We start from the raw sequence: 14514 nt of genomic DNA, 5'->3' as shown, positions 1-14514 counted from the left end.
ATCCATCACACTGAGGATATACGATTAGCCTGGTAAATCTACATTTTTTAAAATCTTGTTCGACTTTTGGAGACGAGTCAGTGTCCAAAATAATAAAGACAAAAGGCTTTGTGTTGCGTTTAGGGACACATAAGGAGCTGCTTTGATCTGTTATCATCATTTTCAAAGCCCTGATTGGTTAATATTCCATTTTTGCGCGAAGAAAGAGGGATGACCTTTCTTCCATCGTCTGTAGAACAATTTCACATTCGCATGCATACCGTAAATTGATTTAAAGCCAACCGACCATTCTCGCCCATGCCTCAATGTCTAGGAAAACACAAAGAGGCAGATCGTTTACCAAATGATCATAAGTCCACTTCAGAGATAACAGTGTTTCCCTATTCATGAACTGCACATTACCAGAGCCCCACCTGTCACATTTGTGAGATGAGAGCAAACACTCGTGGGAGTTTTGTGCTTTGAGTCTGACTGTGAACATTTGAGCTCTGCAGAGTTGCATTGTGAAGGCATCAATGAAGGTATTCTGGGACCGCGGATTGCTCACAAAAGAGGGTTAGGCCTCCTATAAGTATTGAGCCGCAGTGTTGCTCGGCACAAATCAGAAGGGCAACGATCAGACAAAGATGGAACTCGCCACAACTGCTCTCCTCTCCGTGGGCTTTCTTCTGCTGCTGCCACAAGGAACTCTCACAAACAAAGGTGAATTTAGTTTCCAAGAATATACCATTTAATATAACATTTTCCATCATGTCTATATGTAAACCATCGCTATAATGAAATATAATATGGTGTACAGGTCCAGAGTCTCTTCCAATTAGAGTGACCGTGGAGAATGACCTGTCTAACATGGCCCCTGAGTCCTATTCCAGCTCTGTGGTAGAGGGCGGTGTGCTGCTGGGCGCTCTGAGGAGACTGCAGGAAACACAGCAGGACTTCAAGTAAGACTGCCCATGACATACCCTTTAATATCTCTGCACATCATCCTTCATGCCCAGGGGGCTCCTGGGCTGTTCTCCTAAGCTCTTAAAGAAGCTCCACATGCGCACACGAGTCTCTGTGTGTTTGCCCAGGTTCACAGTGAAGGAGGACCCAGACTTTGGACTGTTGCTGCAGAGTGTGAACGGCGTAGCTGGAGGTGAGCGCGAGCAGACGTACTGGGAGATCCTGTCGGAGAGCTCGGGAGAGTACACCAGGCTGGATGTGGGTGAGTGTCCTCCCCAGAGTTTTAACACAACATATCCGAGGAAGACTTAATGAGCTGTAATGAGGCAGGAGAATTGGTTACCATTTCACTTATTGAGGATGTTCTTCAGTGGGATTATCCTTAAAACTGAATTGTTGTGGCAATGATTGTTTTCTATCTCTATCTTTTATGGAGCAGGCACTGCTACTCCATAATTACTTTGTGGTTTTGTAATATAATGACTTCTGTGTGTTTCCGTGAAAAGATGCTGCACAAATAGTTCCACGTTATCGTATATTATTTATAACGAACACCAAATCAGCTGAGAAAACGTATGTTTATGTATGAACTAAAAAATTACATTATAAACACATCTGATCAATACTTTGTTTATGTCCCTTTTCACAGGAATTGGCTGCTACAAACCTACGGCAAATGAACACATCATCCTGAGGTTGAGCATCTGGCCCCAACACATTTAACAGAAGGGCTGCGGAGTCAGATGTGGAAGAATTTCTTTTCTATTTATGACTGTCTCTGTTGTCAGATTCCTGTAAAATGCTATGTGGTGTCAATGTTGTGACCTGCTCTTTATGCGAAAATGAATAAAATAGCTACATCTGGTGGTTTTCAGGAGCAATGTCACCTATCAAATGCATGGAAAGTGAGTTTGAGCTTTTTGTGTTGCAGACTTCACCAGATAAGTTTGGAACAAATCAAACATATGAGCAAATAACGAAAAAGTGACAGAGGCGGAAAATTATAGGTAATTTTTTGTAACATTGTCATCCCAAATGTACTACAAATATAAATATTAAGGAATGTGACAGGTCACAAACTAGTGTCCAGCTCCCTCTGCTACTCAGCCTTTCTTCTGGAGGCTGAGTAACAGTGGGAGGTGAGAGGCATATGTGATGATGTTATACTAACTCCCTAACTGTTGAATTAATGGTACATTTTTTTCATCTTACAGTATGTAAACTGTCTTTTTGTGGAAAGAGAAATCAAGAAAGAGCTGGATGCCAAAAAATAACAAACCAAATTAATTAGGAGAAACCAAAGTTTTCTGTGCCTGAAAATCTTATTAAATTAATTGGTTTGTTGTGTGTGGATGCTTTTAAACCTTTCTAGAAATCTTCCTCTGTGGGTCGACTTAAAATAGTCCAACATCCTTTTTTGTCCTTGTATTCCTCTCAAATTCAACACACAACAATTTGCATTATACCATCACCATAAACCAATATAAAAATAACAATAGGACTATAGACTTTACAACAAAAATGAATATTCTTTGCACTTTCCCCACACAATACTTAACGTAAACATTAAGACATATAAATAGTATACTAGGTAGCTATAGGACTAGTTTTCTTTTAGCTTAGAAGTCCTACAACAGTCTTCGTGTTGACTCTAACCCCCGACCACAGCTCCTCCCTTCATAACAAGATTAAGGTTTCAGCTCGTCGCAGGACAGATGGACTGAGAGGAGGAGCAGACACTAATCTCTGTTGTTTCACTCCTCCTCTCCCCGTCTTTGCCTTCATTTCTACCTTTCAAGCATGATTACAGACAGATGTTGAATAAAGTATGTTCAATACTCCCAAGAAGGTACATTTGCGACATGACATCGTAATATTTATAAAATAGTAATTCAGCCAATCAGAGAATACTATTTAAACGACCAAATCCTGTCTGTGAACAATACTTTACTTGCTTTCCCAAAATGATATATTTCTTTATTAATAATAGACTTAACCACATGGCACTTCAGGTGCTATTTTTATTACTAATATTTTAATGATTTGAAATAATTGTTTGACCCAAGTTTGACTCAACCTCCTGAAATAAAATGAATTAGATTCACCTCACTTTTGTCCGAAGTGACTTACAATACATGTATTCAACCAATCTTCTGGTCATAGTGTTAAATCCTGTATAAGGAAACCAAGGAGAAATGGCTGACTTCAGTGTGCCAGGAAGATTAAAGATCCAGGTTTTTTGGTGCACTGATTCATCCACATCTATTCGGCTTGATGAAACAGCTAAACATGGTGTGTCTGTGTATTTGTTCTCCACCTGATGTCTCACTGTACGGTCAACACAGGGTTTCTTCATGGTCTAGCCTGCAGATGCTAAAAATGAAAAAGCAAAAAACGGAAGTGTAGTTTGCATGAAATTCATGTTTGAATAAAAAGTAGTCAATAATTAACCACATTCAAGTTTATTTGCACAGAGACAACATTACAACATGCTTAGATTACACCAACTGAACAAGTCCATCATTCATGCCTGAGAGTACAGGAAAACTAAGTTTAGTTAGGAAACTACTCACCACATGCCAGAGCACAGTCACAAATGCAGGGGACGCACTGTGCGAAGAACCGCTTCCAGCCGGTCTCCTTCTTCTTGCAGTTGTCCATGCGGGAGCAGCCTTGCTTGGGTGGGCCGAAGTAGCTCTTGTGTGCACAGGTGGAGTTGCAAGTCCCGTTTAGTTCCCGCTCACTTACTTCAACGATTCCCCGCAGACACATTCCTACAAGTCAGGTAGAGTAAATTGTCTGATGAGTTGAAAGGCATCATAAAATCTTTATGTCGCTGTGGTCAATGTTTACTCACGGAGGCAGGTGGGTTTCGGCGTCCAGAGGCCATTGGGCTGGCAATATCTAGACGGATTTCCCACCAGCATGAAGCCGGGGTGACAGGCGTACCTCACCATGGAGCCCACCCACCAGTCGTTACCGTACACTATGCCATTATAGTCCACATCTGGACGCCCACAGTTCACTGCCGCACAAAAGAAAGACAATGCAAATGTAAAGCATAGGGGTTGACCAGACAGAGGGACTTAAGTTTATCTGTGTTGATAGGGTGGTTAAATCAAATGTCAATAGAAAGTCTCACTCCTGCACAGGGACTTGTAGCCGAGCCAGCAGCAGCTTGAGTCTCCACATCGATCTCTCCTCAGCTCCTGGTGCCTCGATTTACAGCCTCCTAAACAAAGAGGCGCTGACCCGGACCAATATGTGTCATCTATGTAATCTGGTTGGGGAATCCATTCTGTCTCACCTACAGTTAGAAAATACATAAATAAATACATTAGCTTCATACAGTAGAACTGGACAAACATTAATACAATCACTACAAAAAACAAAAAGGTCCAAAGGTTTTTCTTGTTTTTACATAGGGATCCATAAAACCGGTTCCCACAATGCAACAAGCCCTGTCCCATGTCTTAGACACCAGAAAATGACTGAGAGATAATGTTTTGCTGCCGTTACGGGTCTTACCACTACCTTCCACCTCTTGAGTCCACTCAGCCACCTGAGACGTTCCTCTCTGGAAGGAAACAAACAGCGACAACAGCAGTAGGTGATAAAACCTCCTGGTGCCCATTGTGGATGGAATCAGTTCCTGTGTAAAATCGGCTGGTGGGTCTGGGAACGGCCCTGAAACTCAACACTACACGCCATCATCCTTCCAAAGTCAACAGACAAGAGTCAGACAGAAGTTGTCCCACGTAGAAGTGATTCCCCTGACTGCAGAATGAGGAAGCCGAGTGCAGTAAGTAACACGTAAACTAAGCTGTGTGTGCTTGCCTAATCTTCTACACTAGACTAATCTGACACCATGTCCTGTAAATCATGCTGGGACTGGACTCACAGCTTTGGCCACTTCATAAAATAAAAGCAAAAAGTCGAGAGTGTAGGGTTATGCGAAGCATTCATTTTGTAGCCTGAATGTACTTATAGCACATGCCTTTATGGAGAACAATAACAAAATATACAGTATATATCTTAAAATGTTATGTTTTTATCAAATCAACGAATAACTAGTAAGATTACCATGTACACAAAGTGTGCCTTTAAACAGTCTGTCCAGTTGTGTTTTGCCATTTGGGCAAAAACATTTCAAATCACTTGCATGAAAACTAAGTCAATAAAAATTTAGTTAGCAATACAAAAAGGTCAACATTTCAGTTTTCGCTCACTTAATATCTATTTTTGTAGGAAGAGCTCAGTCAAATCATGTTCAGTCTAGTGCAGAAAAATTAAATGATGAAATAGAGCTGAAGAAGAGCAGTTGTAATCAGCAGAGGGCGCCATAACATCGTTAGAGATGGTGAATATTTTGACATGACAAGTAGTGCAATGCTTGTTCGTCCATATTTACTTGCTAAAAGTCATTCAGAGGAATATTGTGTCATATACAACAAAATTTTACTAACACTATTTTATCAACCTTTTTCAAAAGTGATTTTTTTGTTAAATTTTGTTTAGCAAGTTTATTCCAGTTGTAAAAAAAAAAGTGTCAAAGAATAAACTTTCCAAGCTAGTGAGGTCGACCCTCTTTGCTGGATTCCACGCATGATGAATAATAATAATGCCAAACATTTCTGTTACTCTACTTTAGACAAGTCAAAAATGTGTGGCTGATGTTAATTTCTGAATTTGGGCAGTTTGCCCATCTAAAAGAGGATGACCAGCCACTAGGCAGTGCAGCATTAGTATCCAACTATAATGTTGCAGTACAATAACCGAATAAAAAAAAATACACACACATACAACTTGTCCACAAGTTCAATATTAGCAAACAAAACACATTAAAAGGGTTATTACCTAATATAGGCTTAGAGTCAAGATGTGTCCCTTCATTTTGACGTTTTAATTTATCAAAGATGCATCTCTTCACGAGGCCCAATTAAAGTGTCTGATTGTCCATACATTTGCCATCTATTTGGAAACAGTAGAGCAGATCACAGAATGTCCTCACACTTATAGGATGTGTCTGCAAGACTGTTGTGGTGGTCAAGCCATCTGCATTCCTTGCTGCTGAGCAGTATCCTGGAGATTCAGCATTGCAGAGTCCTCCCCTACTTGCGTCAAAGCTCCGGTGAGAACGTACAACACGCCTTCACCCTGACTGCTCTCCTCAGCGCTGATGGTCGGCTCAGTCCTCTGCTCCTCCAGCAGCACCCCTCTCAGTTCGACCTGCAACTCCGAGGGGGCTGCACCTGCTGATTCTTCCTCCAGCCCCTGCCCCTCAGTCTGGCCACCGTCCCCGTCCTCGTCCTCGTCCACTTGCCTGCTTTGTCTTTCTCGCATCAACTGCTCTGTCAGTTCAACGCTCTCGTAGCGAATCAGCTGCAGACGCAAGAAGCCGTCTTCATGCTCCTTGTACCTGACAGAGAGAGAAACAAGGTCATCGGTGCTACATTACTCCATCAGCAGTGCTAGATGGATCGAAACAAGACATACCTGAACCTGGGATGTCCAGAGGGCCATTTGAACTGGTGCTTTTTGTGCAGATGGACTGTTAGGTTGTTGCCCCTGGTGAAGCACTGACCACAAACATGGCACTTGTAGCGAGCTGCAAAAGTCCCCTGATTGAACAAGGGAAACATTGCAGAGCAATGAACGATATTAAAACTCACCAAAAGGAGTGAAAGTGAACAACTAAAGGATTTCCCCCTTTTACCTCATGCTCTCTTTTGTTGTGAATCTTTAGGGTGCCAAGGGTACGAGACGTGAAATCACAGCCGGGAACGTCGCAGTGGAACCCCGGCTCGCTCCTGTGGCTATCAAGGTGTTTGCGCAAATCGATCAGATTCTTACAGCTACAAATACAAACAGAAAAAACGTCAATACAAGTGCACAGTCAACAACATCATGTTGATTTGCACTGCGACAGCTTCAGTGGATACCTGTATTCGCAGTATTCACAGCTGTACGGCTTCTCATTGCTGTGGCGGAACTTGATATGGTTGCGTAGTGAAGAGGGTGATGGACAAGTCATGTCACAGAGCGGACATTTGTAGTGGCTCACTGTACAAACCGGGGTAAAAAATCATTTATAATAAACCAGTGATGAGAGTTAACATTTAGCAAAGGTCACAGGTACAACTGTGCAGAAACTGAACTGGCAGCATTCATTTGTATGTGGGAATGCAACAGATGTTGTACAGCCAGTGCTTGATATTTCATTGTTTGGCTAAAACACGGGTCTCACTTTACTTTTCTCATCTACATATTTAATTCAGGGGGAACTGTGATAATGATTAGTAATATCATGCTTGAAGGTGGAACTGACCGTGGGTCCTCATGTGGTCTCTCAGCAGCCTTTCTGTTGCAAAGCGTTTGGAACAGTGGGAACACTGGAACCTCTGACCTACAGCCCATACAAGCACACAAAGTTTCAATTACAAACCAAAAGAAGTTGCAAAACATTACAAATAATCTTCCTGTCATAAATTTCACAGCTTTTTTTTACCTTCCATTGCGCTCTGTCGTATGATGTGGTCAAACAATTTGGTGTTGTTGGCGTACATCCCCCCGCAGCCGGGACATGCCACTACCTTCTCCTGGGTGTGGCTGCGCAGATGCTCCCGCAGCTTAGGACGCCCCTTAGCAGTGGCTTCGCAATCTGAGGAGTGACAAGTGCAGAGCTTGTACTCGACAACACCAAATCCTTGCATTAGACAGAATAGTAACTCGTCCTTTTAAACCTCTTTCACCTTAAATTTGCTGTATAATCTCTATGGTTCCATCAAAACTTCTGAACTAAGATCTTAAAATGAACCATGTGACATTACCTTTCCATTTACAGCGTATTGGGACTTCACACTCTCCTGCTTGTATATCTATGCACAGGCTGTGCATCTCCACGTGGCGGTAGAACCACTCAGGGTTTTCATATGGTGGTTGCTTGGACAAAGATGAAATAAACCAAAAAACTATTAAATGCATGTATATTAAACGTTAACAAAGAAAAGGATTCTAATATATTTAAGAGACACTTAAAAAAAAGAAATCCTTCCCTTTGTCTTAACTGCATCACTGTTTACTCATTACCTGGCATTTAACACCGTTTGCCACCAAATCTACTTCCATATAACAAATAGCTTAATCAAGATAACTGAGAGTATAAGTAATAACTGTGTTCTAACTGAGTAATAACTGCCATTAACTTATCTTGATTAAAACAGTTCCATTTGCTGGTGTGGTTTGTAGACCGTAGTAGACTGTACCTCACATTCCTCCCAGAGGCAGATGAAATTGTCTGGGATTTCGGGGATGATGTTGCAGTTGTTGTAGCCAATGGAGCAGCCGCCAATCTCTGGCTGGCCATTGAGCACTTGCTGGCCCAACTGCTTCAGCTTGGTGTGGTAACAGTGAAAGAACAGATGTCGTCGCAACTCCTCCGGACCCTCCACAGAGCAGAACCCACAGTCTCTCCACAGACAGTTCCTTTCCCCTTGGCACGAAAAGCAACGACTGTGTATTAGTGGGTATCGTCACCTTTTGTTGGGCTTGTCTGTCATGAATCATTTTCTTGCCTGAGAAGATTAGACTTGCCAGCATTTTAATGTCCGATTTTGAAATGATTTCAACTGATGTTGTTTGTTTATATGATTTTGTTCTATGTCATTTGTCTTATTTTGGCTTTGTCTTGTTTTGTGCTTGGCTGTTTTATCCGTGTGTATTTTGTAAATCACGTTGTAACCTTGTGTAGATAAATGCTATAGAAATAAGGTTTACTTATTGTTCAATATTTACTTATCTGCGGCACACTGGATGTCAAACGAAACATGGAATTTAACTTTTTGCTATAACTTGGGAGTGTTTAGGTACAAATCAAATAATAAGTATAGGAAATGTAGTCCTCAACTTTATACTGATTCAACCAGTTTTAGGGGACAAATTGATATTTAACTTAGTAATCGTATCTAATCGACACAAACAAGGACTTGGTTTCTTTGTTCCTCTGATGCGGTCTCCAGCAAATCAATCAGATGCTCAGAGAAACTAATTACAGACAGGTGACTTGACAAGTGAAGAATATTACACTGTTCATTTAAATAAATTTACAACTGGACTTGATTCGTGTCAATCTGTTGTGCTGCAGTGCAGCACCATGTTGATGTCCCACTACCTCCAGTCGACCCCATCATATGTATATCTGAATCACGCTTTCCTCTCACATTACTGGCAGCAGTTGCCAAACGAAAACACTCCTCACCCTCCACTCCTTCTTCGTCCTCCTCCTCCGCCGTGTTCAACGCGCTGAGGTGACCCTCCGCGTGCTTGCAGAAGTTTTCCATGCTACCGAACGACTCCTGACACGAGCTCCACTCACACTCCAGCATGAGAGCTTTCTTCTGCAACCGCTTGTTGGGAGGCATCTCTCCGAATCAGACCGAAGCTACAAGACGCTGGTTCCGAGGTTTGACCATTACCTGTGGACACCGGGTGTGTTAGCTAACACCAGGTGCGGGTTGTTGTTTTTTTTAACTGTAGCCAGTCTCTAGAACACTGAGCAGCTGTTACTCACGCTAACAGACTTGACCCTGGAGCTCTGCGACAAACAACAAAACACAAAACAATTTCAAATTCTCTCTCGAGCGGCAGCATTAACACGACAGCTGCTCTTCCGATGCCCTGACAGGGTGTAAACATCGGAGTTTGTCTTAGCCAATCGCAGCACACACAGCACACACTGTGTGCAGCGAAGATATAGTTCTCCCCAGAAACAACCCTTAGCAGTTTAGTACCGGATTTGTGTTCCACCCTGAAATCCCCCTTTGTATTTCCTGTGGTACCTTACTTTAGTACATTTTTTCATCTGTTGAAATCATAGTATAGTTGTATTTTATGCTAGTTTACTTCAACTCAACTACACATCAAAGGCAAACACTTGACTCCACATTTATTTTACACATTAGGCTTTTACATACATAAAAGGATCGGTTCATGCGTGTGAAAACATCCTACGTTATATAAATTAGAAGAGCCCACTGATTAAATATATTTGAGACTGACATTCTTTTTTAAAAATCAATTTAAACATTTATTTACAACAGTAATTAAACCGCAAAAAATAATTTTGGCACAATCTCATGTTTTACCTTGTTCAGCTTTTATTTTTGAATTTGAGCCTTCCATCTCAACAGTAAACAGTTTCTCACATGTGGTTACATTGCTAAACAAAAGAGTCCAGTGCCATTTGACTTCACATTGATGTTTGCTGAATCTTTGGGATAAAATGCTTATCATTCATTAAAAAAAAAAAAAGTCATACAAATCTTTGTACCTACCAATACAATGAGGGTCAAATCAATTATTATTTTTGACAGGACATCCTTAACCTTCCACACCCTAAGTAACTTTTACAACAACCCCAAACTATAATCTTATTTTATCTGTTCTAATATCGACATTGTTTACCTGCCTTCATGTAATTCCCTGTGACAGTCATTAGACTCTTACTGATTTATCCTCTCACTGCTTTTCTTCACAATCACCATTATGTGTGCGTTTGTTCAGAGGTAAAACCATTCAAACAAAAAGGTCCAACTTTCCCACCCATGTTGCATGGATTGATAGTCATAAAAAAATCAAGTGCAAGTGGGTATATACCCTAGACCCTTTTTCTTCAGCAGTATTTTCAAGCAATGGACCACTATAGGATTTTAAAAGAAAATATTTGTAGAGCACTTATACTTCCATTAATATTTTATCAAATTTAGGAAAAAAACTGCCCTGGAAATCAAAACTCATCCCCACTGACTGTACTTTCCTTTAAAAAACCTAGTACAAAAAAATATATTTCAGGGTGGACATTCAAGATAATTCTGATGAGTCACATGTTCATGCTCATAATTACTGAACCCAAAGGAGGATAACAAACTGCAGTGCTGTTGGTGTATGCCGTTTATGCTCATATGTGAAAATGTTCTGACAGAGTGAAATATAGCTTGAAATCTCGCACTTAGTCGCTAATGCAGGCAGAGACTGAGGCAGAAAAGTAAAAGTGAGGTAATGGAATCTATCAAAACGCAGCTAAACCACAAGCTTGTAAAATAGTTCCATAACAATATCTTATTTTCGCACAAAGCATTCGCTGCAGTTTCCCGCAGAGTCGTCTAGACATCGTAGAAGAGACGCACCAGGTGATACCGTATCCCAAAAGCCAATGCACTGCCCATCACCTGAGGAAGACATGAGATAGAGATGAGCACCAAATGAAACATTCGTATGCCTCTTTGTACTTAGGCACAGTCGGTGCTTTGTTATACCTGTATGATGAGCATGATGACTGTGAGATTTCTCTCATGGATGGGACCGAGAAATTTCAGAACCAGATTTATTAAAGTCATGTTGTTGCACTCAATAAAGTCATCATCTCCCTCCTGGTCTCGCCGCACCTCGAGCAGCTTTAATAACTCTGCCACCTGTTGAGGATCAAAGGTATTATTGTTATAGACCAACAAACCCAGTTGGCAGCCTGACACTGATCTGCATCACATGCCTGTTTACCCACCTACACAAATCTTCACTACATGCACTTTATTAATGTTTAACCTGGTGCCAGACCTCTCAATCACTTCCCACATATCTATTTTTCCCCCAGAGATTCAAATAGTAAAAGTAATGAAGTTAAACAAAATGGAATTCTGTCTAAACCATAACTAAGCAATGGAGGGATTCAAGTATATTCAAGTCAGAGACCGGTCTGTGATACAAACTATTCAGCCAGCATTGTTTTGTTGGGTTTTACTGCATCTTGCAGTAAAAGTTAAGTATTGTGGGAATATTCTACTCTTCTATTCTACGAGTCTCTACTGAACTGTGGTTATGATGTGCAAGATGCATAAAGTACATGAACAAATAGGTTTTACATTTAAAGTAAATGCCACTGCGTTTTGATGTTGTAGACTCACATCAGGAGACACACAGAAGAAACAATTAGTAGATAAAATGATATTTCGAAAGGCAAAAATTAATTGGCAACAATTGCTAATCGCGAAAACATTTTCAGTATTCAAAATTCAATATTTTCTGATGCTTTATAGATCAAGCAACTAACAGAGTAATCAAATCAGAGTAAAAAATGGCAGATAGATCAATGATAAAATTGTTTGTTAGTTGCAGCAAAATATTTTACTTTGAAGACATTATTCGGGGCTAAAGGAAAATGTGAATACGTCATTCGCATCCGTACAGTGAAATGTGCAAGTAAAACAGTTTTCTAAGACCAGAATGCTAAGTAAGCATATACATTCAAAAAAGAAAACACAAAAACAAGAGCTTTACCTTCAAGATGAGATTTCCTAAATTAGAAAGGTCCTTTCTTTTGAATTTAGAGTAGCTCATCCCCAGTTTCCCTGTGTCTGGATTCAGTCTGTTATGAACAGCAACATTGGGAGAAAGAAAAAAAAATCAAACAAAGAAAGAATATGATCAGCATCAATGAATTAAAAAAAACACCAGAAACAAATTTAAATCCATTGAGCAGTAGGTTACCTGGGGAGCCGGTGTCTGGGACAGGGGATGATGTGAAAAAGCTGAGGCAGGGAATAGACAAAGTTCACCACTTGAGGGATGAAGAACAGGAGCATCGTTTTGCTGAAGTGTCCCAATATGCCGACTACGGCAAAAGTCATCCCGGCAAAGTAGCAGAAAGTGTCTCCCACAAAGACAGACGAGGGGTACCTGTGGTGAAATAGGTTGCAAGTTGACAAAAAATATACAATAAGTTTCCCACTGCACTTTCAGACATAGAGCAGATACATCATGCATCAGGTGATATGGGAGGTTTGACTTACCAGTTGTGGTAAAAAAGTGCTAATGTGGTGAAGAAGAATGGTAACATGAAGTAGAGGGAGAAAACATGGTCATCACGGTAATCTCCTGATAACGAGAAACACAGACCACGTCAGACAAAACATATATTTATGAGGGATGTCTGTGCAGCAGATAACACACACTTTAACGTGTTAATCACACAGTAAGAAATTTCTGCCAGCGTGAAATTATAAGAGCATTTTCACTGGTTTCAGGGATTTCCATGTAAAATGAACACGAGAGAGGAAACAGCCACACACCATTGAGCTCCAGCAGGTTGAAGACGATGATGGAGCCGGAGATAAACAGGGCCTGACCTGACTCGATGCCATTGATGCCTGCCAGGATATTGATGGCATTTGTGCAGAATACAGCGAGCATTCCCATGTAGACGTAGTAGAGAATACCTGCGGAGGGTCATAAGTCACATCGTCAACTGGCCGTGGGTGGCAACAGGGGGGACATTTTGGAACATCTTCAGATCCCCCGGGAGGAGAAGGAACACCTGGTTACCTTGGTTAGCCTGTTCATACCTGAACAAGTTCTGCAAACAGCATTACGACAACTCACCCATATCTAAGTGCAGCCCGAGCAGGGCTCTGAAGGGCTTGGGCACCACGATGACCGTGTTGCCGAAGTTAGTGAAATAGACCATGAGCAGCGGCAGGGAGGCCATGGTGGGCAGCAGGAGCTTGTGTCTCCACCGCAGGTTCAGCACGTCGTCGGCAAAGCCCAGGAAGATCATGCAGCAGATGGCCAGAAGTGCACCGATGAGCTGCACAAACTGAAACACAACACAAGAGATCAGAGCTGAGCCACAGGTGTCGCAGAGAAACACCGGGGCTCACCACACGCCCGTCAACCCACCTCATCGTGTGGGAAGCCCGTGCACTGATCTCCCACAAAGCAGCTGAGGAAAGGCACTGGGATGAAGCAGAAGAGGATGATGAGGAAGACCGTTCCACTGATGACTCCTTGAGACTCTGGACTGCAAAGACAGGAAGAGACCATGAAGAGAAGCAGAGCGAGAATCATTGCCAGAAGGGAGCACACTTGACTTTCACATATGTTTCCAAACATATAGACACGTCACAGGACTAGATCAGTAGAGTGACTCACACTTCCTTTTTGGAGGTTTTGTTCAGGTCCATTCCGCACAACCTGGCTGCGAGGAAGTGGTCTTTGAAAGCAGGGATGAGTTTCATTGTGGCCATGCAGCCGAGGAAAGACATGAAACAATTGATCACCAGCGGCAGCACCGGTACCGGTGTCGTGTTTCCAGGCATTTCGGCGGTTCTGTTTCTGACGGATCAAAATCAGGTTTCTAGCTAAATGGGACGTCGCCCCCCTCTCCAGACGATCGATGAACGAGCTTCGGCTGTCTTCACTGGAGCAAACACATGTCATACCGTCATTTCAGAACAAAGTACATCTCTGTAATCCAGGCGTCAGAGAAAAATCGGTCCACGACTCACACTGGTAATCCATACCGTCCTTCATCGGGGGTTGTTGATAGTGTTGTCTGTTTTCATTACCTGGCTGTCTGAACTCCGTCTCAGATCAGTCCAACCGTAAAGTCACCCAGTGTGACGAGGCCAGCAGTTCCGGGTAAGGTTTTCAAAATAAAATGTAGTAGACACTTTATTGGCTTGATTGGTTGGAAACAAAGGCTTAAGGCAAATCGTTGTTAACTAAATACAAACAGTT

General features: G+C 41.8%; 3 protein-coding genes across 6 annotated transcripts; all 3 read right to left on the bottom strand.

The window, feature by feature from the left end:
- Positions 1-1561: 1561 nt before the first annotated feature.
- Positions 1562-4779, bottom strand: si:ch211-117m20.4 (CUB and sushi domain-containing protein 1-like). Of its 3 annotated transcripts, none has more exons than XM_047330513.1 (5): positions 4474-4779; positions 4088-4252; positions 3803-3970; positions 3519-3719; positions 1562-3318 (listed from the first exon to the last, which is right to left on the bottom strand). In XM_047330513.1, the coding sequence occupies exons 1-5, from the start codon at positions 4577-4579 to the stop codon at positions 3305-3307; spliced, it is 654 nt and encodes a 217-aa protein (XP_047186469.1). In that variant the 5' UTR covers positions 4580-4779; the 3' UTR covers positions 1562-3304. The 3 variants fall into 3 exon arrangements, with proteins under 3 accessions (XP_047186469.1, XP_047186470.1, XP_047186468.1); XM_047330514.1 differs by having other exon boundaries at positions 4480-4779; XM_047330512.1 differs by having other exon boundaries at positions 4088-4779.
- A 551-nt stretch (positions 4780-5330) lies between these two features.
- Positions 5331-9671, bottom strand: LOC118301106 (histone H4 transcription factor). Its single transcript, XM_035626236.2, has 10 exons — positions 9515-9671; positions 9203-9419; positions 8211-8437; positions 7776-7887; positions 7454-7606; positions 7274-7351; positions 6888-7008; positions 6662-6800; positions 6442-6566; positions 5331-6364 (listed from the first exon to the last, which is right to left on the bottom strand). Exons 2-10 carry the CDS (start codon positions 9363-9365, stop codon positions 5992-5994), a joined length of 1491 nt encoding a protein of 496 aa, XP_035482129.1. The 5' UTR covers positions 9366-9419; positions 9515-9671; the 3' UTR covers positions 5331-5991.
- A 406-nt stretch (positions 9672-10077) lies between these two features.
- Positions 10078-14436, bottom strand: dpagt1 (dolichyl-phosphate (UDP-N-acetylglucosamine) N-acetylglucosaminephosphotransferase 1 (GlcNAc-1-P transferase)). 2 transcript variants are annotated; one of them, XM_035626351.2, is made up of 10 exons: positions 14283-14425; positions 13927-14194; positions 13675-13795; positions 13378-13591; positions 13068-13214; positions 12789-12873; positions 12487-12675; positions 12277-12364; positions 11259-11414; positions 10078-11171 (listed from the first exon to the last, which is right to left on the bottom strand). In XM_035626351.2, exons 2-10 carry the CDS (start codon positions 14091-14093, stop codon positions 11106-11108), a joined length of 1233 nt encoding a protein of 410 aa, XP_035482244.1. In that variant the 5' UTR covers positions 14094-14194; positions 14283-14425; the 3' UTR covers positions 10078-11105. The 2 variants fall into 2 exon arrangements, with proteins under 2 accessions (XP_035482244.1, XP_035482243.1); XM_035626350.2 differs by having other exon boundaries at positions 13927-14436.
- Between the last annotated feature and the right edge of the window lie 78 nt (positions 14437-14514).

Source organism: Scophthalmus maximus, chromosome 2 (assembly GCF_022379125.1).
Source record: "Scophthalmus maximus strain ysfricsl-2021 chromosome 2, ASM2237912v1, whole genome shotgun sequence".
Taxonomy (NCBI): domain Eukaryota; kingdom Metazoa; phylum Chordata; class Actinopteri; order Pleuronectiformes; family Scophthalmidae; genus Scophthalmus; species Scophthalmus maximus.
This window is presented reverse-complemented; position numbering and strand designations above follow the sequence as displayed.